This window comes from Coffea eugenioides, chromosome 1, assembly GCF_003713205.1.
Source record: "Coffea eugenioides isolate CCC68of chromosome 1, Ceug_1.0, whole genome shotgun sequence".
Taxonomy (NCBI): Eukaryota; Viridiplantae; Streptophyta; class Magnoliopsida; order Gentianales; family Rubiaceae; genus Coffea; species Coffea eugenioides.
The window spans coordinates 11,014,883-11,039,116 of NC_040035.1; the positions used below are offsets into that span (position 1 = coordinate 11,014,883).

Below are 24,234 nucleotides of genomic sequence, written 5' to 3' on the forward strand. Positions count from 1 at the left end.
AAGTGCGAAAGTCCTAGTGAATTCTCGAATATGACAAAACTACTTTCAAAATCTCAATACAAAAAATTTTAATTTTTAATGAGTGCCCCCGCTACAAAACCTTCACCAAAACACCTCCTTTCACTTTATAGAAAGAACATATTTGTAAAGTAATTTATTTGAATATCTTTTCTTTTAATTTGTATTCAACTTACAAACAAAAAAAAAACCTACTCACCTTCTTTTCTTTATTAAAACTTTCAAAGAATATTAATTCCATCATTTCTTTTCTTTTCTAACTTACCCTTTCTCTTCTCTTCTTTTCTATTCTAAACTCCCAAACTAGCTATTAATCATTGAATTGGTATTTGGAAACAAAATTAATTGTTTTTCCTGTTTTCCGAGCGTACCCCCTTCCACCTTCGCTTTTTATCCATTCTCAATCTCACACGCCACGTCGAAGAAATACGCACACATACACAAACACACAGTCACACATACACTGAATATCCAACACAGATTGCACAGTACACTACTTTTGAACTGCAACTGTCTCTAACTTTCTATACCAACCCTGCAGAAACCAATCTTCTCACACTTCTGAGCTGGTCTTCTTCCCATCAAATTTCAATATCTATTTCTTGTTCATACTTGTCGTAACTACTAATAGAGTTTCTTGATCTGGGCTTTTGCTATTTTTCATCCTAAACCCATATTTCAATCCATTTTGCTCAATTCCTAGCTGTTAACAGCTTGTCATAGAAAAAGTTCATCTGGGGTCTTGGTGGATTGGAGTTTTATCTCAAGATTTGGGAGATTCTCACCAATGGGTCTTCTAATCTTGCAACTGGTGAGCTCAATTTGTATTGGAGACTCTGGAAGCGAAATTAATTGTGTTGAATTGGATTCTGGGTTATATAGTTCCTTAGCTGCACTGAATTTATGGATCTGGGCTATTACAATTTGCTTCAAGTTATTAGCTTTTCTTTGATGAATTTGTAGATGATTTTGTACATATGCTTAATGATCTGATTAGACCTGTTACTGTTGAGTTCTGCTATCCGACCTGGGAAAAATTCTGTCTTTGACATGGTAACAGTTGTAATTTAAGGTTTGTGGTAGAATTTTGTACTCTTTTAAATGTGGATTTCGGCTTGGTCTATTCCAAATTGGTAGGATTTTTTTTCCTTTAATCTTTTGACAGTTTCATTGTACTCGCATTTTCAATATTAAATTAGCTTGAGATGCTTTTACTTAATCAGATGTTGATTAAAAGGATGTACCTGTGATATTCATTTCAGCAGCTTACCACCTGAATTGGCATTTCAGATAATCCTTTCTATTTCTGCAACTTGTCACATTGACTTTCTCCCTTAGTAACTCTTCATATTGGCAATATGATTTTATAGCCAGGTTGAAACTTGTTAAACAGAGGAAGATTCTCAATTGATAAGCATTTTTATATGAGTATACATAAAGTTTACATAGGAGTGGAATATGTATGAAGTTTCAAGATACGTTGTTAAATTATTTTCTTTAATTTCTTCTCCAGTGTTCACAAAATATGCATGCATTCTTGTGATTCTATGTTACTATAGAAACTAGAGGTTAGTGTTGATTTTTAAATGCTTCTCTTCATTTGGCAGATGTATGTATCATGTGTTTGATGTTCTTTGAGCGTAATGGGTAGAGGCCGAGGAAAGGGAAAGAAGCTAACAGTGACTAACAATGATGATGAAAGTGGGGAGGAAGAAAAAATTCCTGCTCAGAAGAGAAGGGGAAGACCACAGAAACTCCTTAAAGATGAGATGGATGAAGAAGGTTCTGAGAAAATAGAGTTGGAAAACAGTGACGACACAAAAACTGGATCATCTAACAAAGAGAGTAAAAGTTCTTCTGTAGACAATGTAAAAAAGAGGAGACGAAATTCTCTACCAAAGGAGAAGATTGATTCAGGGAAGGAGGAAAATGGCAACGGAACCTTGTCTGCTTCTGGTGAACCAGTCAAGTATAATGGTTTTCGGAGTAATGGGAACAGAAGGAAAAGCAAGCCTCGTCGAGCCGCTGAAGCAGTTGTTGAGTGTCAATAACTGTAGGAGTTGCTGCATTTAGTCAATTCCTTATTCACCAAAGCAGACAGATCTCCTGCCAGATCCTGGATTTTGTTATTTTCCTTGTACTTTCGTGATTTTGATAGTCCTTTGTTGGAAAATCCTTTGTGAATTTCAACTGAAAATCAGAACTGATCAAGGTTTCATCACCATCCTGACTGTCACCTTTATTCCCAGATATGAGTTGAATTGTCTGTTGTTATGCGCATGTGGTTTCTTTCTCTGTTCTAAGAGTTTCATATCAGTGCCTCTATGGTATACGCTGAATTCCCAGAAGGCAAATTTTGTTCTTGCAGATGCTCCTCTTTTGTCCTAGACTGTACAATTTATGACCTCAAGTTCCTAAATATTTTGCTTGTTTGATTTGAAAGACTAATAAGAAATATTGTTACAAGTTGAAAAGTTCTCTCAGTGTATTTTTGCTTTCATCAATCTCCAAGTTATGTTGATTCATTTCTATGGTCTGTGGACACAAAATATTGATCTCTTGTAATTGATAATGTCATCTACCAGGGAGTTGCTGCTGTCCTTTGCGTTCTTTTTCCTTTCATTTTGAGTCATAATGGATGTTCTGTTCTCTATAACTATGGGGAAATGCCACATCTCTGGTCTTTTCACTGCACATACAAGAGAACCATTCCCTTTTCCTCGGAAGTTAAAATTGTTGTGCCCTTGTTCTGGATATGATTACGTTTGTTCTGCACACCTACAATCTGTGGTTGCATGCTGAAATTGTTGTACTCCTGAATTTCAGAGCAGTTGTGCTCTTTGTAAACTGCCGTTGAAGTTGTGTTAAGTGGTTTCAGAATCATGAATTGAAAAGTTTGAGCATGGATGAACTTAATTGTGGAAGTTGCTTCTAATCATGATGGTCCTTCAGCTGGAATCTGAGTGGCATTACCCTTGCAGCAATCAATGTTTTTATACTTCGGATTTGAGTATTCTATTTTTTCAGTCAAAGGAAAATATTTTGTGTCTTTGTTTACAAGAAGACTTCATTCATTCCATAGATATATTTTAGGTGCAAGAGCCTTTGGAAGTATAACTTGTTTGGTTTGAAGTATTTGCATTAGCTTGAATTTGATTCGAGGCTTATGTTAACTGGCTTTCCTCTGTTGAGCTAGAATCTAGGGAATTACCTACTCTGAATCTGTGAATGAGCTTTTTTGTTCTGAAACGATGGTCATAGGCTACCTACTAGGTCATGAGTTTGAAAGCTTTGATTATGTGTAGTCTGGATGTTCAACCACTAAAATGGTAGAATGTACCATGTTTCCTTGATGGTCATGGGCTACCTACTGGTCTGGATGTTAAACTACTAAACTGGTAGAATGCGCTATGTTTCCTTGATGTAGTGTTGCCAAACCTTCATCTGTTACTGATTCGAGAAATCGTGGTGATTTAGGTTTTAAGATTTGAATACTATTGAGGATGTTCTCATTTTTTTCTTTTGGAAATTTTCCTGTAGATAAAATGTGAAAGTAGTCGACTGCAAACTAACGGATTGCAGAAACCATAAGAAAAAGAATCCTAAAAAAGTGAAGAATCCAAATAATACAGTGCAGCTGGAATTGCCATATTATAGCTGTATATACTATATATGACCTTCAAAATCACCCAAAGAAAAACAATTGAATTCTGCCTATACATGATTAACTACAATCAAGCACATAAACAACTAAAGAATTGATTTAACAAACTAATTAACCATCTATAATCATGGAAATGTTTAGACCTTAATCAGAACAAAGTGCAACCACAGCTGTACCATTTCTTCAGGCTTCAATCCTCTTCACAATATACTTCATAATTGTTCATATACTTCTTTTTGAACTTTATTCTAGATTGAGCAAGTGATGCATGACTCGATTAAAAGGGCGTTTATTATTTCTTCTAGTTTGTTATGGATGTTGAATTTGCCTCTCTCTTCTTCTGTCAGGAACCCATGTTGGAGAACATGCTACACTGGAATTGCTATCTTTGAAGCCCAGGATTGACATCTGAAAAAGGCAAATTCTTTTCAATCACCAAAAACAGGGTCCTCTGCCGCGCCCAAAATTGTTTTTGTAATTGTTCAACACCAGTGGAAGTTGTGGTTGTTTTTTTCCCTCTGGAGGAGGACTAGAGTCACCAGTTTGCTGCGTCGTCACTTGATCATGAATATTGATCACAAGAAGTTCTTCTTAAAAGTCTTCATCTTTCTTTGCCCACACAATTCCTTTGAGGCTGTTGATTTTTGCTCAAAGAATGGTTCTTGATAAAGAATGAGCAAACTGAACTCAGTACTTTTTGCCGACCAAACCATTCTTTTTCCCTTATCCTCCAAAGCATTCTTCAAAGGTACTGCCTATTCACTTGATGGACAAAGTCCAAACTCATCAGCAGAATTCTTCTGTCTTTGGCAATCTGGTTCTAGTACTTCTTTGCAAAAGAACCAATTTTTTACCCTTATTCACCAAAGATTTCTTGAAAGGCACCATTTTTTTTTAAATCAATGGACAAAATCAACTCATCTTGAATGGAAATGAACCTTGCTCTGCAAAGATTAATTCTCTTTCGAGGGCATAGGTGAAAACTTAAAACCACCATTCTTGATTTTCCATGTGATATGGTGATCAGAATTCTAGAAACAAAAATGCAAATTTTTAGCTAGAATTAAACAGTATATTTCAACAATGAAATCTACAATTCAAATTCTGATTAATTGATCTAATTGAAGTAACAGAGCTACAGAAAAAGTGGAACAGGAAAGAAGGGGAATTGAGAATGCTGGAAAACTTGGCGAATAAGGATGAGAGAGAAACCTCGATAGAGCAATCTTCTCCAAGTTGCATACGCAAAACAGGATCCAAAATCTGACGAAATACATCCAATCCTACTACGATACAGCCACTGCAAATAAGTAACTCCAAATCATCCTGCTTACATTGTGAAAAGTGAGCAAATGGAAAGTGATAGCTTGAGCCAAAGCTTCACGCATGCACTGCTTCCTGGCGAAGTAAAGCGTGATCCAAACTCGCGCCTTCGTCCCCAATCTTCCAGTAATCAAACCCGGTCTCTCTTCTCGGCTTCGCGCCTTCGGTACAAAATAGCAGAAATAACAGCATTTCAACCTACCCTTTCACCATTTGGGTTTTGTTAATTTCCTTAAGCTGTTTGTCTTTTTGGAAGAGCATTTACCAAGAGAAAATAGTTGCTTTAGCTCCTTATCTAAATGGATCTAGCTAGATTAGCATTTATCTGAGTAGTAATTTTAAGGTATACTACTAGTATCACTCCGTAGACAGCATGGCAGAAGAATTGTAGAAAGGGTAAAATACAAAAACCCCCTTGTGTTTTGGGGTTCGGTCACGATGCCTCATTATTTAAAAACCCTCACATAATCCCCTTGTACTTTGGATTTCTTTGAAACTTGGACAGAAATCATCCAAATTAGCGGAGTTTGAATGCACACGTGTGTCAAGCAAGTTTCAAGAACAAGAGTATATATGCGGCTTAGTCGACCATTCACAAGACAATAATATATGTTCAAATGAAGTTTATTGAAGATTAGAGTTTAGGAGCTTACAACGTCAAAACTTGCTTGATTGTTGATCGAAGCTTGCTCCCAAATTTAAAGTCTAAACTATATTTTAGAGAGAAGGAGGAGGATTTCTTCAACTTAGAGAGAAGTGTGTTGAAGGAATTGTGGCTCTGTTTGGATTCACCTATTTTTCAAAAACTAGCTTTTCAAATATAATGCTATAATAATATATGAATAAAAACAACTCCAAAACACCTTATCCATACAATATATAAAATACAACTCACAAATATACAAAAAAAATTTTAAAAATTAATTTTACAACATCTTCCACCTATCATCACCCACCAACCCCACCCACCATTGCCACCACCCCCTCCTTCTTCATTTCTCCTCCCTCTTCTTTCTCCCTCCCTCTCCTTCCTCCTCCTCTATTCCCCTCCCCTCTCTCTCTTTCTCGCCACCCCTGCCCCTCCCTTCCCCACTCTAATCTAGCTTCAACTAGATTGTGATAGGGAAAAGGGGAGGGGAGGGGAGGGGCCAAATCGGGAGAGGGGGAAAGGGAGGGGCAGGGGTGGCGAGGAAGAGAGAGGGGGACGAGAAAGAAGGAAAAAGGAGGTGGTGGCTATTGTGGATGGGGGTGGTGGTAGTTATGAGTGATAGTGTTAATTTTTAAAAAGGACTTTAAAAATTTTCTTAATTTTAAAAAATGCCCCAAAATATATTCCAAAATTCCCTGCAAAAACACCATATCAAATCTCCCGATCTGGCCCCTCCCCTCCCCTCCCCTCTTCCCTATCACAATCTAGTTGAAGCTAGATTAGAGTGGGGAAGGGAGGGGCGGCGGGTGGCGAGGAAGAGAGAGGGGGAGGAGAAAGAAGGAAAAAGGAGGTGGTGGCTATTGTGGATGGGGGTGGTGGTAGTTATGAGTGATAGTGTTAATTTTTAAAAAGGACTTTAAAAGTTTTTTTAATTTTAAAAAATACCCCAAAATATATTCCAAAATTCCTTGCAAAAACACCACATCAAATGGTGAGTTTGAGGGGTATTTATAGCAAAATTTTTGTTTTATAACAGTACTTGCTACAGTATATATTACCTATAGTGTTGCTACAGTGTGCGCTACAGTGTACAGTATAGTTTTTACTGTCATGTTTGCACAGTATCTTGCCGGATCTCTATTGTGATTTTCAACATAACAGTTTGCAATTGTTTATTGTTTGTACAACTTATTAAATTTGTGAGAAAATTCATAACAGTCAACCTCATGTTGTTATAGTCCATCAAAACTTTCTTCTCAGCTTGAGGACTCTGGTTCTTGTTTAGGTACTTGTGGTTTTCCTTCTGATTGTAATTGAAAAAAGATTTGTTGGAGTTGTTGGACATATTATTGTTTATCCGTAATTGAGGCTAGGTTTGCTACTGTTATAGACTTCTGCTGCAAAAACTGGCTTGTTTGTAGATCTCCTGATTTGATTGATTTTGGATTCTTTTCAAACCATGCTTGAATGTTTGTTGGTTGAATGAAGTCTTTTGTAAATGCTGGCCACAATTTCGTATACTCCTATCAGATAAGGATTGGAAGAAACTGGGTTTGTTTGAGAAATTCATACTTCTACTGATATACCCATGCTACAGAAAAGATTGAAGACTAGTGTAGGCTGGTGAGAATATAACTGCTTGGTGATTCAAATTAGTTGGTAACCTTCTTTCACATCTGGTGCGAGTATCTGCAGGTTTGGTCAGTGTGCATTCCACCAGATTACAAACCAGGCAAGGAAATTGTACTTCTTTGTCTTCATAAAATAGAGTAGGTGTGAATGCTGGTTTAGTTCATTTTGAAATGAAAAGGTATGAAACAAAGATGCCTTATAATCCCAATAGGTTTATCCAAGAGGATTAAAAGGAATTGTGAATGGTTTAGGTCAACTTAGGTTGATTCCCTATTCAAAGGGCCTAATAACTTTGGGAATTTGTGCCCAAGAATGGGTATTGACTATGGGATTACCATTGTTGTCTTTTTTCTATGGGATTACCATTCTTGTCTTTTAATTCTTTGTCATGAGGTTTGAAGGTTATAGACTAGGAATCTGTCAAGATAAGTTTATGTTATAGACTGGGAATCTGTCAAGATAACTTTGTAGTATTTTAGGGTTTCAGTTACTGTTTGAAGTACAAAATGATGGTTTGGAGGGATAATAGATTTGGCAAATTCGTTTGGGTCATTTTGTAGATCTAGCTCAGTTAGGATGAGGTTAATGAATGAATTTGTTTTAAAGTAGTTGCTAGGGATGGTTGGTTTAAATGATTTTTGTTCGGACAATTGTTTTCCTATATTTGGAGCAGGGGTTTTAATTATTGCTGACAACTTGGACTGAGAGTAACAAATTGCTTAAGGTTTAGATAAGCAAGTACTTTTGTTCCTTTTCTTCAACCATATCAACCCATGATTTTAATGGAAGAGAAAATAGGGGTTGTACCAGGCTATTGGTTCGTATAGGTTTTGGGTCAGTTGGAAATATTTCAATCATGGGTTGTTTCTCAACCTTTTTGGATGTTTGGGATGAATTTGAGGAGTTTGAATCGGGGTTTAGTGGGTTTATCAAGTGAAAAAGTGAAGTTTCTTGGGCCTCTAAGGCCGCTGCTATTGCTTTTCTTTCTGGGCATTATTTTCTCTACAAGACTTCACGAGTTAGATAATTAGCAAACGAGTTTGAGGACTCTTTAATATATTCAATCTCAAAATCAAAGATTGATAAAATTGTTTGCCAGCTAGCATAAATCTGTTTTGAGACAAGGTTTTTACCTTTTTTTTCTAAAATATGTTTTGCTAATTTACAATCTACTGTTAATAAAAACTTTTGGTTTAATAACTCTGCTTGAAATTTTGAAACACATAAAGCAATAGCTAAAACTTCTTTTTTAATAGTAGAATAGTTTTGTTGGGAATTATTCCAATGTTTAGAGGTAAAGGCAATAATTTGTTCTTTGCCATGTTTAGATTGTTTGGTATGCCACCATAACATGTATCTGAGGCATCAGTTTCAACTATTTTAAGGATTGCTTGATTAGGGAGAGAACGACAAGGAATGAATTTCATTTGGGCTTTAATTTGGCGGATTATGTGAGTATGTTTGTCTGTCCACAAGGGTGATAATTTTTTGAGTCTATCATACAAAGATTTGGCTAGGTTATTGAGATCGGGGATAAAGTCTGCAATGTAATTGAGACATCTCAAAAACCTTTGAAGTTGTTTTTAAAGGATTTTATCTGAGAATTTGCCAGCAAATTGCATGATCTTTTTATAGGATAATCGTTCCTAGGTAAAATTCGGCATATCGTTTGTAAAATATGACAAAATTAGCCAGTCTCTGATATCTTGATTCAGTTTTTCAACTTTTTGTAAATTCTCATTCTTGCACAAAAAAAAGCTACTTACTGTTTCTTGTGTAATTACTCTGAAAAGCTACTTACTGTTTCTTGTTGGAGTGTTCCCGAGATGATTTCGTGGGAAAACCAATCACAAGCGTCAGGTATTGCAGATTGCAGTAGATGAAGAATTTGGCTAATTGATTAGAATATTGTTAGATGACAAAAAGTCAGTCAAATGTGGTGGCTTGGCTGATTGGTATCAATATATGCTCGTCGTGCCATCAATTTTTTTTTTAAAAAGCTTCTGGTATAGGAGTGACGGCCAGAGAATGTAGATTTTTTTTTTTTTAAATCTTTCTGGCCGTTGCGCCATGTAGGAGCGACGGTCAGAGAATTCAGAAATTTTTTTAAAAAACAAATCCTTCGGTCGTCACGCCATTCAGAAATGTTTTTTTTAACCTTTCTACAATTCAGAAAAAATTTTTCTTTTAAAAATTATTTAAAATCAAAATTTTTAAAAACAATGCAGACAGTCCGACAAAATTTTAAGAACAAACAATGGCCTCGCGTAGCATTTTAGCATTTTAAAGGATGCTAGATTTTAAAAATTTGATCCATTTGTTAAAAGATTTAGGGGTTTCTTAAAGAATTAAGGTTTACCATTTTAGCAAGCTTAAGTTATATAACATGTTTAATTATTATGATTTGTTAAATTTAGAAAATGGTTTAATAATATGATTTAAGTTTAAGTGATTGCATAATGGATGGAAGTATTGCTTAATATTATTATGATTTGTTAATTTTAATTTTATTATCTATAATTCCCATAGAATGTTAAAGGAACCGTAATTGTGTTAAAAAATGAAAAATTACAACACGAATTGCAATTTATATATTTAAATTTTCATATAAAATGCAATCATATAAAAAGATTAATAACATATTTGTAGAAATGAAAAATTGTTTGTGTGTCATTATTTGGTATACGATAATTAGTTTAAATAATTTAATCAATTAAAATAGCCGTAAAATAACTAGTACTTATTTGTTTTGTAGGTATTATCCTATAGGGACCCTTCTATCCAATTATAGGGTTTAATAAAATAACTTGTACTTCTCTATTTTGAAAATATTTAATGTTATTCAAATTGAAAGTGATTGGATTAAACAGAAAAAGTAGACAACTAAATTAAATTAAATGTCAAGATTGTGTGGAATGCATTAAATGGATGAGATATAAAACATTGTCGAAGACAAAATAATATCAATGCCTCGTCGTTTTCTTGCCCTTACCCTTGGCCTTGTTAAAATGGTAAAAATTAATTCTTTAAGAAACCCCTAAATCCTTTAACAAATGGATCAAAATTTTAAAACCTAGCATCCTTTAAAATGCTACGCGAGACCAGTGTTTGTTTTTAAAATTTTGTCGGACTGTCTGAATTGTTTTTAAAAGTTTTGATTTTAAATAATTTTTAAAAGAAAATTTTTTTCTGAATTGTAGAAAGATTAAAAAAAAAAACATTTCTGAATGGCATGATGGCCGAAGAATTTTTTTTAAAAAAAAATTTCTGAATTCTCTGGCCGTTGATCCTATGTGGCGCGATGGCCGGAAAGATTAAAAAAAAAAAATTTCTACATTCTTTGGCCGTCGCTCCTATATGGCCCGACGGGCTAGAAAGCTTTTTTAAAAAAAATTGCCCGTCGTGCCAAGATGGTACGATGGGCATATATTGATACCAATCAGCCAAGCCACCATATTTGACCGACTTTTTTGTAATCTAACAATATTTTGATCAATTAGCCGAAGTGGATTAGCTTATAAAAGAAAAGTTCGGTCTACTTGTGAAGGAAGTAATAGTCACACATTGATAGTCAGTCGGTACGAATCACTGTATATAGCAAGTAGTTAACTTTGACTTTGGAATGAGGTGATCCCTCTTCCTCCTAAGCTTTTTTCTTTTTAAAAAATATAAAATGAAAAAAATGAGAAAGGATATCCTTTTCCCTTATATATAAATCTGAAGGGTAAAAATCATACACTTCCACCAAAAATAAGCAAAAAATAGCAAACAATACTTAGCGCATTATCGACCGAGAATTTACATGATAAGGGAAAAATGCACTTTTCATCCCTATTGTTTGGGGTGTTGGATAATTTCATCTCTAAAGATTCAAGTAAAACACATTTCATCCTCATAGTTTTATAATTTTTACCAATTTCATCCTTAAAGTTTGATGCAAACACATTTCATCCTTATAAGTTCATAAATTTGACTAATTAAGGACAATTGATGGATTGTCAAGCAATTCGAAGGGGAAAAATCCACTTTTCGCCCTTAAACTGTTAGTTAGAGACACATTTTGTCCCCAAACTTTTAGACGCACCATATTTAGTATATGAATTAATTATTTTGGACCACATTTAGTCTAAAAACGGTAAAATATTCAATTTGGATGGAGAAATTTGACGTGGCTGTTAATTTTGACTGAGAAATTGTTTTTACTTAACGGTCACGTGTCAAACGTGACTTTCTCCATCCAAATTAAGCAATTTACCGTTTTTGGACTAAATGTGGCAAAAAATAATTAATTCACGTACTAAATGTGGTGCGTCTAAAAGTTTGGGGATGAAATGTATCCCTGTCTCAAAGTTTAGAGACGAAAAGTGAATTTTTCCTCTAGCAGAACTATTCTTTCCAGTAGATTGCACCAAACAATATGTTATCACAAGCTGCACGTCATTTTTGGATTCTGTATAAGGGAAAAATCCACTTTTCGTTCCTAAATTTTGAGTTAGAGACACATTTCGTCCCCAAACATTTCGACAAAACACATTTAGTACACGAATTAACAATTTCTAGCCACATTTAGTCAAAAAAAGGTAAATTGCTCAATTTGAGAAATTTTAGGGCAAGTACCAATTGAAGATGAAGTTTTGCTGCTTGATATGGTGGATTACTCCATTAACTCTACTCCATTTCTTGGTAGATTGTAGATTTGGAAGCTAGGGTTTAAGGATGGAAATTGTAAATCGGTGTGAAAAGGGGAAATTTGGAGAAGGAAAGCGACGAAGGTAAGAGAGAATAAAATGGTGGGTTTTGTCTCATTGGTTTAGACTGATATTTTACTTTTTGTTGATGGCCACGTGATACACATATGGTCTTCTCCATCCAAATTAAGTAATTTACTGATTTTGGACTAAATGTGGCCAGAAATTGTTAATGCGTGTACTAAATGTATTTTGTCGAAAAGTTGGGTCTCTAGTTAAAAGTGTAGGGATGAAAAGTGGATTTATCCCCAATTCGACTGGAATGTCATCATTTGACCAAGGCATGTCAGTTAGTAAAATACAAAAAACATTGGACCAACAAAATCCTCAAAATTTGTTTTTTAATTCACTTTCTTGTTTAAAAAATAAAAAAATTTTAGCCACCATTATTCTCTTCTTCATCACAAATTGAACAAAAAGATCGAAAGGAAACGAAGTTGTGGAAAGAAATAACCCAATTGTAGCCAATTGGACAAATTTTTCAAACAATTCCATTGCAACCAATTGAAGAAAAATATTAAACTGAAAGAAATAATTGTTTAGATTGTCATTTATTTGCAAAGCTTTGTTTTATTGCATCATATACATGTTTTTCAAGTTGTCTATCTATCATCTAATCTATTTTTTATCTCACATATATCATATCACAAATTAAAAAAAATAGTTTCTTATTCGAACACACTCATTATTATTTATATAATTTAATCAATGACTGAATTAAGTATTAATAATACAATTATTAACAGGAAATGCTAGTCATGTGATGATATTCCGTTCAAATTGGTTAACAATCATTCAATTGTCCTTAATTGGTCAAATTTATGAAACTGTGAGGATGAAATGCATTTGTATGAAACTTTAGGGATGAAATTGATCACAATTATAAAAATAAGAGGATGAAATGCATTTTGATTAAAATTTTAGGGTTGAAATTGTCCAGCACCCCAAACATTGGGGATGAAAAATGCATTTTCCCTACTTGATAAGGACTTAGATATAAAGAATTATTAAAACAGTCACTACTTAACGTTCATTTGGCATAGAGTTCTTGAAAACTGAAATGGGCTTGTAGTAAAAGAAATTGGATTCTTGACAAGTAATTATTTACATTAGAAAAATTTGTGTTAACTTCTTGCACATAAGCTTCTCAATTGTCTTTTCCATTTGGACTTTCGTGCTTGTGCATCGGTTTTGCATGTGCCATTAAATGAAAGCTACGTAAAAACAAGCCCTGGAATTTCTTGGGATCTCCTTCCCTGTATAAACCTTATGCTCGAGTAGCTATTTGCAAACGTAAAACAAGCCATGGAATTCCTTGGGCATATCCTTCTTGTACTTCTAGTCATTTTCCATGTGCATGGAGCAAATGCCTTTGCCCATGGAGTGTCCGCAAGGGTTCGTGGCTTGCACAAAATTGACCGTGGTGTTGCCCCATTATCGCCAAGCTTTGGTGTAGATGTACTCAACCGGAGCAGTTTCCCCAAAGGGTTCGTCTTTGGGGTTGCAACTTCTGCTTATCAGGTTTGCAATCTATTTATTTAGCATTGTTTTCTTAATTTTTTTCATCAAGGATGGAATTTAAGAAACAGAAAAGTGGTAAGCGATTTAAATCCAAAATCACTAATTCTTTGGATTTCAAACTTCACCACTACATTAAGGCTTTCACAGATATTTAGTAGTTGATTTCATGATGCCAGCCATGTTTCTCATTTTTGGATATCCTAAAATATTTGTGATGCCTTGACCAATGCAGTTAAAATTTTTTATTTTATGTGTTCATTTAATGTATTTTATTTATTGCACCTTGATCCTTTTCTGTAGTTGGAATTCTGAATTTGGAAGTAAAAGAGTAGATGATTAGACGACTATGAGTATCCCTCCGTTGTCGCTAAGAAGTTTAGAACGGAACTACGGATTATTATCTTGTTGGAGCGCACACAGGAATGGAATGACTGACTTTCTTCATTTCATATAGGTTGAAGGTGCTTGGAACATTGACGGAAAAGGTCCTAGCAATTGGGATATTTTCACGCACAAATTTCCAGGTCTACATTTTCTCTAACCAGTAAACCTTTCTCTTCTATGTTTAAGGTTTGAGGCATTTGAATGTTCCCGGTCATTTTGTTGTTCATATATGTTTTCTACAAAATTATGGTCAACAATCCTTTTGATTGACACCAAATTTTTTCTGTTCATATGGACTCCTCTTCTCATAGTGTTTGGAGCTTTGCTTTCTACATGAGTTGGAATCGGATAGGATGTTAAATTAAATTACTATAGAAATTAAGTGCTATATGAGGCTAAGTGGTATTTTGCATTTTGTACATAATCGAAAATTTTTTTAAGTGACTTACATTCCAAGGTTAATCAACTTTTGTCTATATCTTCTTGCAAGTAAAACTGTACATTTCTCTGTTTTAAGTTGTAATTAGTACTTTTGTTTGTCGTATTAAATACTATTTAATAATAGTATTGGTCTATGCGGTGAGATTTCATATGCTTTTGTGAATATTTTTTTATACCATTTCCAATTTATTTAACATCATAATCAAGTGTTTTTCAATGCAATATGTCTAAACTGATAATCTAGTGTGACCAACATCACTCTGAAATAGAAGTGGCAAAATGGATTCATATCCACCAATCCATGCATATAAACCAACCTTAAATGGATTTGGATGATCCATATAAATTCAATGGTTTTAAATGGATAACCATTTAAATCCAATTATGTTGGTGGATTTAAATGGATTATCCATCTTATTCATATACATCCATTTAACTTAAAAAATAGAAAACACATTTATAAAAATGTGAGATAAAATCTTGTGGGACCATCTATTCTTTTTTTCATAACCTCCTCATATGTCAAATTAATTTTGTGGGACCACCTATTCTTTCCTTCATAACTTCCTCACATGCCAAGTTGCCAATAACATTAATTGCATTTTATTTGCTTCTAGTTCCTAGACTTCTTCCATCATTTTCAAAATTATATTTTAGTCTCTACTCTTTTTTTTTTTAATTAAACTCTCATGTAGTAATGATTGCAAACATTTATATTCTTAAGTAAAGAAAAAGCGAGAATGCATCATGCAGTGTCAAAATAATTTTTATTTTTTTAATTCTTTTATTTATAAAAAAAATTTTTCTAACGAGTGTCCCCGCATCATTGGTTAAGATATGTAACTGACACCTTTTTTTTTTCCAAATCCTCATACTTGCAATCCCTCTCCCCTTATCACCCAACCCAACTATCAAAAAAAAAAGACACCTAATTTACTAAGTAATATAAGGTAGCTTGTATATCAATGGTATAATAAGGAGTTTCATACATTTTTAGGTACTACGTGCACATGTGATGAAAATATTTTACTTGTCAAATAACATAAGATTTCTTAAATTTAGGGGATCTGTATTTTTTGGAAAAAAATATTTGGATCTTAAATTTAGGATTTGGGAGAGTAAATAGATAAATGGATGGATCATGGTTTACACTATTCATTTAAATGACATCCATTTAGATCCATTTATTAAATGGTTTTAATTGGATTGGATCAATTTGATCCACTATCCATTTAACTAAAACCATTTATTAACCATATATCCATTTTGCCACTTCTACTCTGAAAGTACCAGGTAAAATTGCAAATGGCAGTAATGGTGATGTGGCAACAGACTCCTACCATCGATATAAGGTAATGCAAGCCAAATCTTTTTTTGTTTTTGTTAAAGAAAAATTAAGCAATACAGATATGATACAGGCAGAATAATTAAGCTAAAAAACCAGCAAGAATAATCGATTATTACTCTTTATCATTACTGATTTTTTTTTTTTTTTTTGGGAAAAGTTCATTTCTACAATTTTATCTTTATGATCATATGACAGGATGATATCAAGCTCTTAAAGGAAATGAATGGAGATTCTTATCGCTTCTCAATTGCATGGAGTAGAGTAATTCCTGGTAAGGCATCAGTGAATAAATCTTAATCACGCTATAATTTTGGCCCACTAATTATCCAAGAAATGAAGCTCAAGTTGAATTTGATGACATATTATTACTAAACTTTACAATGATTTAATTTGCAGATGGCAATTTTAGCAAAGGAATAAATGAGAAAGGAATTCAGTATTACAATAAGCTCATAGACGAACTTCTGGCTAATGGTATATAACATTAAAAAACGCAAGGCTTTTCTTTCCATATGATCTTCTTAACGGTCTATGCATTCATCTTATCAAAGGATAACTTTGAAGTTCCATTTGTACAGGTTTAACACCAACTGTGACAATTTTCCACTGGGACGTTCCCCAGGCTTTAGAAGAAGAGTATGGCGGTTTTTTGAGTCCTAAGATTGTGTGAGTCTTGATCTCTCTTCATATAATATTGCTATATTAATCCGTTTGGATTTCCCCCTTGTTAAAAGACAAGCTTTTCAAATACAATACTATAGTAATACACAAACAAAAATAATTCAAAAAAATCTCAAAAAAAGGTTACGTTTGGATTAGCTGTTTTTGGAGCTATTTTTGGAATATTTTACTGTAGTAATGTAAGTAAAAAAATTTTATTGTAGATGAGATTGTTTTTTGAGGCTATTTTTGGTGTTTTTGAGGTTTTTTTTTTTGTTTTTGAAATTATTTTTTTGTATTTTATATACTTATTTTTATTTGTGTATTACTGTACCATTGTACATGAAAAACTTGTTTTCATAGATATGTTACAGTAAAGTTTTTCAAAAATACACCCAAAAACAACTAATCCAAACTGAATTAAGAAGCAATAACAAATCAACACATATAACACATCAACAAAACACAGTTTAGCAGAAAAGCAAGAAATAAATGATTCAACAAACAAATACAATGTATGTTGATTTCGTAGTACCATAGTAAACATAATTACCGCTCCTCACATTTCAATAATTACACTTACACCCTAAAGAAGGGTTTGTATAATTTCAGGGGAGAATTGCAATTTTGTTACTCAAATTCTGAGCACTGCACCAAATTGTTTCCCAAAATTTTATCATATTTTTTTATGCAAAAAAATTTCTGCAAAAAAAAAAAAAAAGAGCATGAATTTTCTTTCCTAACTTCTTACTGTATACAAGATTAGCTGTGAATTTTCCTAAATTTACTACAGTAGTCTCACATGGTAATTAAAAAAAAAAAAATTCCTTTATATCTTCCGCTTGATTTCTTATTCGTCCAAGAACTAGGAGACAAGAGATAATAACATACCTGAAATGGAGCTTTCAGTACTTTTAATGACTTTTTTTTTTTATTTGAGCAAAAGAGATCAAACTTATTGATAGAGCATTTAAGTTTGTGCAACTCAAGCAAAGAAGCCTGAATAGATGCAAGAGTATCCTTCCCTAGCTAACAACAAGAGGCTACACTATACAGAACATGAGCTAAACACTATCGAAACATTCATGGGAGACCCTCCCCCTTCCATCACCAAGTCCCAATTAGTCTTGGTTCTAGCCACACTTCTCCAAGTCCCAACCACTCCTTGAACCTCAGTAATGATATTAGATACAATTTGTACAGCAGACAAAGAGCGACGCCGAAAGATAGCAGAATTTCTTGCCCTCCATACATGATACACTCTGCATGCAGGAGCTTACCTTTTGAGTTGATCACCGAAGGATATAGACTTCCAGTGTTGACATATCCATTCAAGCTCAACAACCCTGAGGTAAGTACCCCTATATACCGGGCATAAGGCCTGTATCTTGTGCCAAATTGCAACAACTACGGTACACTCAGAGAATAGATGATCAATGGTTTCATCTATACATCTACATAGCACACATTCTGGACTATCTGAACAATACCCCCATTTCCTCACTCTTTCTTTAGTATTTAGCCTTCTTCTGCAAGCTAACCATAGAACAAATGCAAATACGTAACCCTTGCTCCATACCACCTTGTACTAGTTTACCTTTTGTCTAATAGGTCTGAGTATTTTCAATGCTAACATGACAGTGAAAATACCAGATGAGCTGGCTAACCTGGCAGTTTGATCCTCATCAGCAATAAAGAGGACGAAAAAAAATCAGGAGTCTGATTCTTCAATATACTTGCTTGATTTGAGAATTTCCTGCCAGCAGGCAATCCCCAAGTATCATTTATCCACTGTGTCCTTGTCGTTCCATCCAAAGCATACCAAAAGATGTTTACTAAACTTCATATATAAAGGACCTATAGGATGCAATTGGTCATACCAAAAGTTAGTAATTTTTCCATTTTTTGAATAATCTTTTGATTAGTGGTTGAGCAAGAGGTCTGAGCATTAATACTTTCTCCATACACAAGAGCAATCAGTATAAGCTTTATAACCCCCAAATGAACTGCCTTTTAGAAAAACTGTATGAACCCATTTGATCCATAGTGATGCCTTCCTATCACATATATTCCAGATCAACTGTAGAACTAAACACTTGCTCCATAAGGTCAAGTCATTTATTCCAAGACCCCGTTCTTTCACACTTTCACACTATAATTCCTCTTGAGCTCTCCAGACCATAGGAATGAAGACATCATAATTTCCATTTTTCTAATGGCAGCTTTAGGTAAAATGAAAATTCTTGACAAGTACAGAAAGATACCATACATATAATACAGACACAGTAAGTTGTAATGTACCTCCACAGCTAAGTTTCTTATTAGCCCAGCTCAATAGTTTCTGCTGCATCTATTCAAAAATTGGCTTGCAATCTTTTAGAGTCAATCTTGCAGAGATTAAAGGTAGTCCCAAGTACCTAACAGGTAGAATACCTTTCTCCATTTGCACAATATCATATAGTTTGTTTGCTTGTTTTTCAGAGACTCTAGCAAGAAATATCTGACATTTACCGAAATTCTGTTTCAATCTAGATAGGGCATAAAACTCATCAACTGTTTGCTTAATAACCTGAAAAGATTGCATATTGCTTGCTGCTGAAAGAAACAAATCATCAGCAAAATACAGTGACTAAGATTCAATTCTTTGCATCCATGGTTCGCCATCGCGGGTCGCAGTCGCGTCGCGGTTTCGATTGTTCCACATCCGTCGCAACATATCGGTTGAATATCGGGTGATATGCACATTATAACACATGAAAGTTTGATAAAATTACTAAAATTAGAAAATACCAAAAAAGACACAATTTAAAAAAATATCCGAGTCGACTCCTAGTTAACTCGGATATATCGGCCGATATCATGCATCACGGATTCGAATCGGCCAATATTGGCTGAGTCAGAGCGAATCGTCACGGATATGGTAATATCTACGATTCGGGGATCGGTATCGTACTAGTCCCCTCCGTTCCAGTTATGACTCAGTCGATACGTATCGGTATCGGACGATATGGCGGACCATGTTTGCATCTAGGCTGGTACTCATAATTAGACTTGGAGATATTAGCAGTGAAAAGCATAGAAAATACCTCCATAACAAGAAGAAAAAGATAGGGAGAAATAGGATCTCCTTGTCTTAATCCTCTTTCACTATGAAAATATCCCGTTAAAGCACCATTTAAGCTGATAAAAAATTAAGCCATGGCTACACATTTCTTTACCCATAGAATAAATGTTTCAAGGAACTGCATTAGCTTCATAGTGTAAAAAAGAAACTCATCATATGTCTTCATTATGTCAATTTTCAAGATTGCTCTAGGCTTTGCTACTTTTCTACTGTAACCCCTTACTAGTTCATGCATCACCAATATATTGTCCACAATCTGCCTCCCTTCAACAAAAGCACCCTGGTATTCAACAGTTAACAATTTTATGCCGACATTTTGCATCCTTTTTATACCAATCTTTATCAATTTTTCACCCTGGTATTCTTTTGATACCATCATCATTTTTGCATATTCAGCACTTAACAATTTTATTTTACTGATAAGATCGGTATCAAAAGGTTGCTCTTACCTCAATAGTTGTATTTGTGAAAAAATGATCCTTTGTCTGCATCACTCTAGAAGATATTTGACTATAGCTGCTTTATTTCTCCTCTATACCATAGTCAACATGAACTGAGTATTCCTATGTACAACAGAACAAGAGATGGTCTGCTCACGTTTGGCTATCATAGTACAATTGACATTATGTTTCCAACAAAATAGAACTTTGCTAACACTAGTTTTAGTACCATTATGAATATACTGCCAACTAGGAAAACAAAAAGAGGCAATATGATTGATGTTCCAAAGCCTCACTTTACTCTCTACAATACCAATGATGTCATAGTTTGTACTATTTACAATTTTTCTAAGTTCCAATTGCTTAATAGGGTCATTCAATCCTGCAATATTCCAGAATAGTATTTGCATATTAAAGGGTAAATAGTTTGGTACCTCCCTTCTTCCGGGCTCCTTTTCTGAATTTCTCAACCTTTAATTCTGCATTTTGTTTGGTAGACTCCATCTCTACCCCTCAGCTAGGGGATTGTAGGTGTTCCTTGTCTGTAAAGGAGCATCAATATTCTGCCTGGCTTTTTGACCTTCTATTGCCTTTCTTCTGCAACTAGCCACTGCACTATGCTTCTGCATCATCCAATGTTTCTGGTCAAAATTCTCTCTAGTAAGCAACATCCTTTCCTGGTCTGGAGAGCTCTCCACAATATCAGCCACTTCATGATCTAATACATCATTGACAACTCCAACAACTACCTCATTTCCAGTATAACCCTGATCCCCAGCATTTTCCCGAGCCTTAGATTCAGAGATAGTACTCGTACAACCAGCATTCAATATTGCATTCTGCTTTCCTTCCTCAAACACAGGCGATTTTGTTTCCTTGCCATCCACATTCCATTTTGTTGGCTTCATTTTAGGCATCCATTTTGCGGTAAGTTTAAGATTCAGGGGTAATGAAGTATGATGGTGCCCAAATTTCTTACACTTATCACAGTTCACTGGAACCCATTCATAAACAAACTCCTGATAATCCATTCGTCCAAATTCATTTATATAAGGTATCCTAGATGGTCTTCCAGTATCAACTCTGAATTCAATACAAATTCTAGCATATGAAACTCTACTTTGAGTGGCAGTTTGTTTATCAGTGTATAACAGCTTCCAAGGTAACTGGCAAATTTACAAAGCCCAGCTTCAGTATAGTAATGACGTTTCAAATGTGGGAGACGAACCCAGACTGGAATTACCTCCAAATCCTCGCTTTTTTATATCCAAGTTTAGAGTCCATGGACGCAGGTATAGCATTTTGCTTGCCAATGAAAAAGGTGAGTTTTCCAGATCACGTAATTTGCTCTCCTCATTCTCAAATTTGAAGATAAAGACTCCATTGCGCAATGAGATAATCTCTACCAGCCCTAACTCCTTCCATCGATAGTCCACAAATCTCTTCATGACAGAATAGGGAGGAGAGTACCCTAGGGTAAAACCCACTGCATGCTTCCCATTCTCTCATGGTTCAAAACTCAGTTGAGCTCGAGACGATTTAAACGAGTCATCACTGGAACGGAGCTCTACGTTCCGATATTGGAACGAAATGACTCCGATATATATGGACTGCTGAGAACTCGATTGAGAAATTTTTTACACAGATAGAAACGATCGAGTTGTCTTGAGTCATCCCTAGTTAACTTGTCGAGATTTTCTTTTACTAATTTTACAGATTTTCTTTTGTCAATTTTTTTATTATTTTTGTTTACCATATTTTCTTTATATTATTCATAATTTTCAAACTATTAAATATTCAAAATTTGCGTCTCATCAAAATTACGATTAATATGCCTGACCGATATAGAACAATTCAGGTCGCGACCGCAATCGCGATCTCCTTTGAACTATATTTCTCAGTAGCTACGTGAACAGGGCAATTAGGATTTGGCGGACGAAATTGCCAAGGCATTCCCCTGTGGACTTGCCCAGCAACTTGAGCCCAAGATCTGGGTTGCACACGAGGATCCTTATTAACAAAAATCATTGTCACTAAATTGACCAAGTACGACAGCAAGCTGTCCACTTCGACCCAAGTCTGCCCAACGAACTTGGGCCGCCATCCTCTGGTCGCTACTAGCAGACGCCGAAGCCATAGAAATTTTCAGGCGTTGAGAGCTACAGTGGCGGTTACAACAGGAACAAGAAAACCACAACAAAAATAAGAAACAAGAGAAAAACAATCAAAGAAAAAGAAAAGGAGAAGAACGCACAAAAACAGAACAGATTTGATCCAGTAACGGTGAAGAGAGCTTCGGCGCCCAACTCTAAGGGCCCAATTAGGATTGCAATAGCTTATTTAAAAGTACCTCCTTAATAAAGTTTTCAATAAAAGTACTTATTAAAAGTTTAAGTACTTTTAAATATATTATTTAGAGACATAGTTCAATAAGTACTTATTATATTAGATAATATGTAATTTAAAAATTTTTAAAAGTATTTATCTCTTTATTTGGTTCATAATATAGGATAAAATAATTAAATTTGATGTTTTATTTTTTAAATCATAAAAGCTATTCTAAAAGCACCAAATTTGAACTTTTACTAAGAGTGTTTTTAACACCAAAAACTTTGCTCTTAACTTTATAGAATAATATTTAGAGTAAATTTTATATACATAATTAGCGTATATACTATTATGGTTGGATGGATGACAGATAAGTAAATTTTAAATTTTAAATTCAAAATTTGCACGTGTCATATATCTAATGGTTGCATTGCATACACTAATAATGTATATAAGATTAATCCTAATATTCACCAAACATTTTAAAAGTACTTTTAGCACCTAAAAATATTTTTTAATTAAAAGTATCGCGACTCCAAACGAGACCTAAGTCATAAGAAAGATAAGTCCTAATGCATAGTGCACAAGCTAAAGCCTTAATTTGGAATGACTTTTGTTTAACCATTATTCTTTATAAAATACGGCCACCAAATGAACTTTCCACAGGTAATAAATCAAATGGGAGTAATTCGTAATGTAAAACTTGATATGCATCCGGTTCTACATTTGATGGTGCTATACTTTGCAGAAAAGATTATCACGACTTTGCCAACTTATGCTTTGAGAGGTTTGGTGATCGAGTGAAACATTGGATCACATTTAATGAACCTTGGACCTTTAGTACAATTGGTTATGATAGTGGTACCTTTGCCCCTGGTCGATGTTCTGCTTGGAAGAACATTAATTGCACAAGTGGAAATTCAGGGACTGAACCCTACTTGGTGGCACACCACCAACTTTTGGCCCATGCTGATGTAGTTAAATTATACAAGACAAACTATCAGGTTACTCATTATATATTTGATTTAAACTCATAAATAACTTAATAATCAATTTTGAGTTTTGAATTCCCTATTACTGATTAAAGTGTGAATTTGTTTTAGGCTCACCAAAAAGGAAAAATTGGGATTACACTGGTTAGTGACTGGTTTGTGCCATTTTCCAATTCAGCTCTTGATCAACGAGCAGCCATTCGCGCCCTTGATTTCATGTTTGGATGGTAAGTACGCCAAACTATTCTGCAAGAAGGTGATCATCAAATAATGTACAAAGCAGCCCCCGTAAGAATATTTTTGGGCTAGCACCTATTCAACAAAACATAATGTTTGTAAAGGATTTCATTCTGCCTCTTACGGATACATGAAAAAAGTTAGGACTAATATTACTTCCTCCAAAGAACATTAATATTTTTATGCTATTCTGTATGCAATGTAGGTAGTGAGTTATAATGATAAAAATTTTCTAACGGGCTCACATCATTTTTTGGTGTGCTTATGATCGATGTGGCTTTAGAATACAAAATAAACACAACATATTGACACCTATTCAAAATTGGCATGTGTTTTAGGTTCATGAATCCTTTGGTCTATGGTGATTATCCCCCTTCAATGAGAATTCTTGTTGGCAATCGGCTTCCAAAATTCAGACCTCAGCAATCTAAGAAATTGATAGGATCATATGATTTTCTTGGCTTAAACTACTACACAGCTAATTATGCTGTCCATCTTGCATCTCCTCCAAATAAGGTGAACGTAAGCTACAGTACAGACGGGCAAGTTAATGTAACAGGTAAGTTGAGTTCAACTTCCAAAAAAGTACTATTACATTTAATCTACATATTATGCCTATTCTATTGGGTACTCTACTATTATCAATGGATTTTGAATAATATTATAGTGTATATTATAATTTTAGCGTCGCGCAATGGGCAGCTTATCGGTGTACAGGTAACTAT

The 24,234-nt window shown here is 34.5% G+C and overlaps 2 protein-coding genes across 2 annotated transcripts in view; both read left to right on the forward strand.

Annotated features, from left to right (window-relative positions):
* The first annotated feature begins 455 nt into the window (after positions 1-455).
* On the forward strand, positions 456-2,484 carry LOC113761739. The gene is made up of 2 exons (XM_027304853.1): positions 456-829; positions 1,626-2,484. The coding sequence occupies exon 2, from the start codon at positions 1,662-1,664 to the stop codon at positions 2,067-2,069; it is 408 nt and encodes a 135-aa protein (XP_027160654.1). The 5' UTR covers positions 456-829; positions 1,626-1,661; the 3' UTR covers positions 2,070-2,484.
* Positions 2,485-2,676: 192 nt separating this feature from the next.
* The window catches only part of LOC113767726 (beta-glucosidase 12-like), a 28,646-nt gene continuing 7,088 nt past the window's right edge, over positions 2,677-24,234 (forward strand). Inside the window, exons 1-12 of the mRNA XM_027311909.1 lie at positions 2,677-2,781; positions 13,316-13,419; positions 13,480-13,555; positions 14,010-14,079; positions 15,674-15,732; positions 15,924-15,999; positions 16,125-16,202; positions 16,307-16,394; positions 23,029-23,284; positions 23,384-23,499; positions 23,848-24,068; positions 24,195-24,226. Of these exons, the coding sequence (XP_027167710.1) occupies positions 2,677-2,781; positions 13,316-13,419; positions 13,480-13,555; positions 14,010-14,079; positions 15,674-15,732; positions 15,924-15,999; positions 16,125-16,202; positions 16,307-16,394; positions 23,029-23,284; positions 23,384-23,499; positions 23,848-24,068; positions 24,195-24,226 (1,281 nt within the window). The remainder of the gene's footprint in view (positions 2,782-13,315; positions 13,420-13,479; positions 13,556-14,009; positions 14,080-15,673; positions 15,733-15,923; positions 16,000-16,124; positions 16,203-16,306; positions 16,395-23,028; positions 23,285-23,383; positions 23,500-23,847; positions 24,069-24,194; positions 24,227-24,234) is intronic.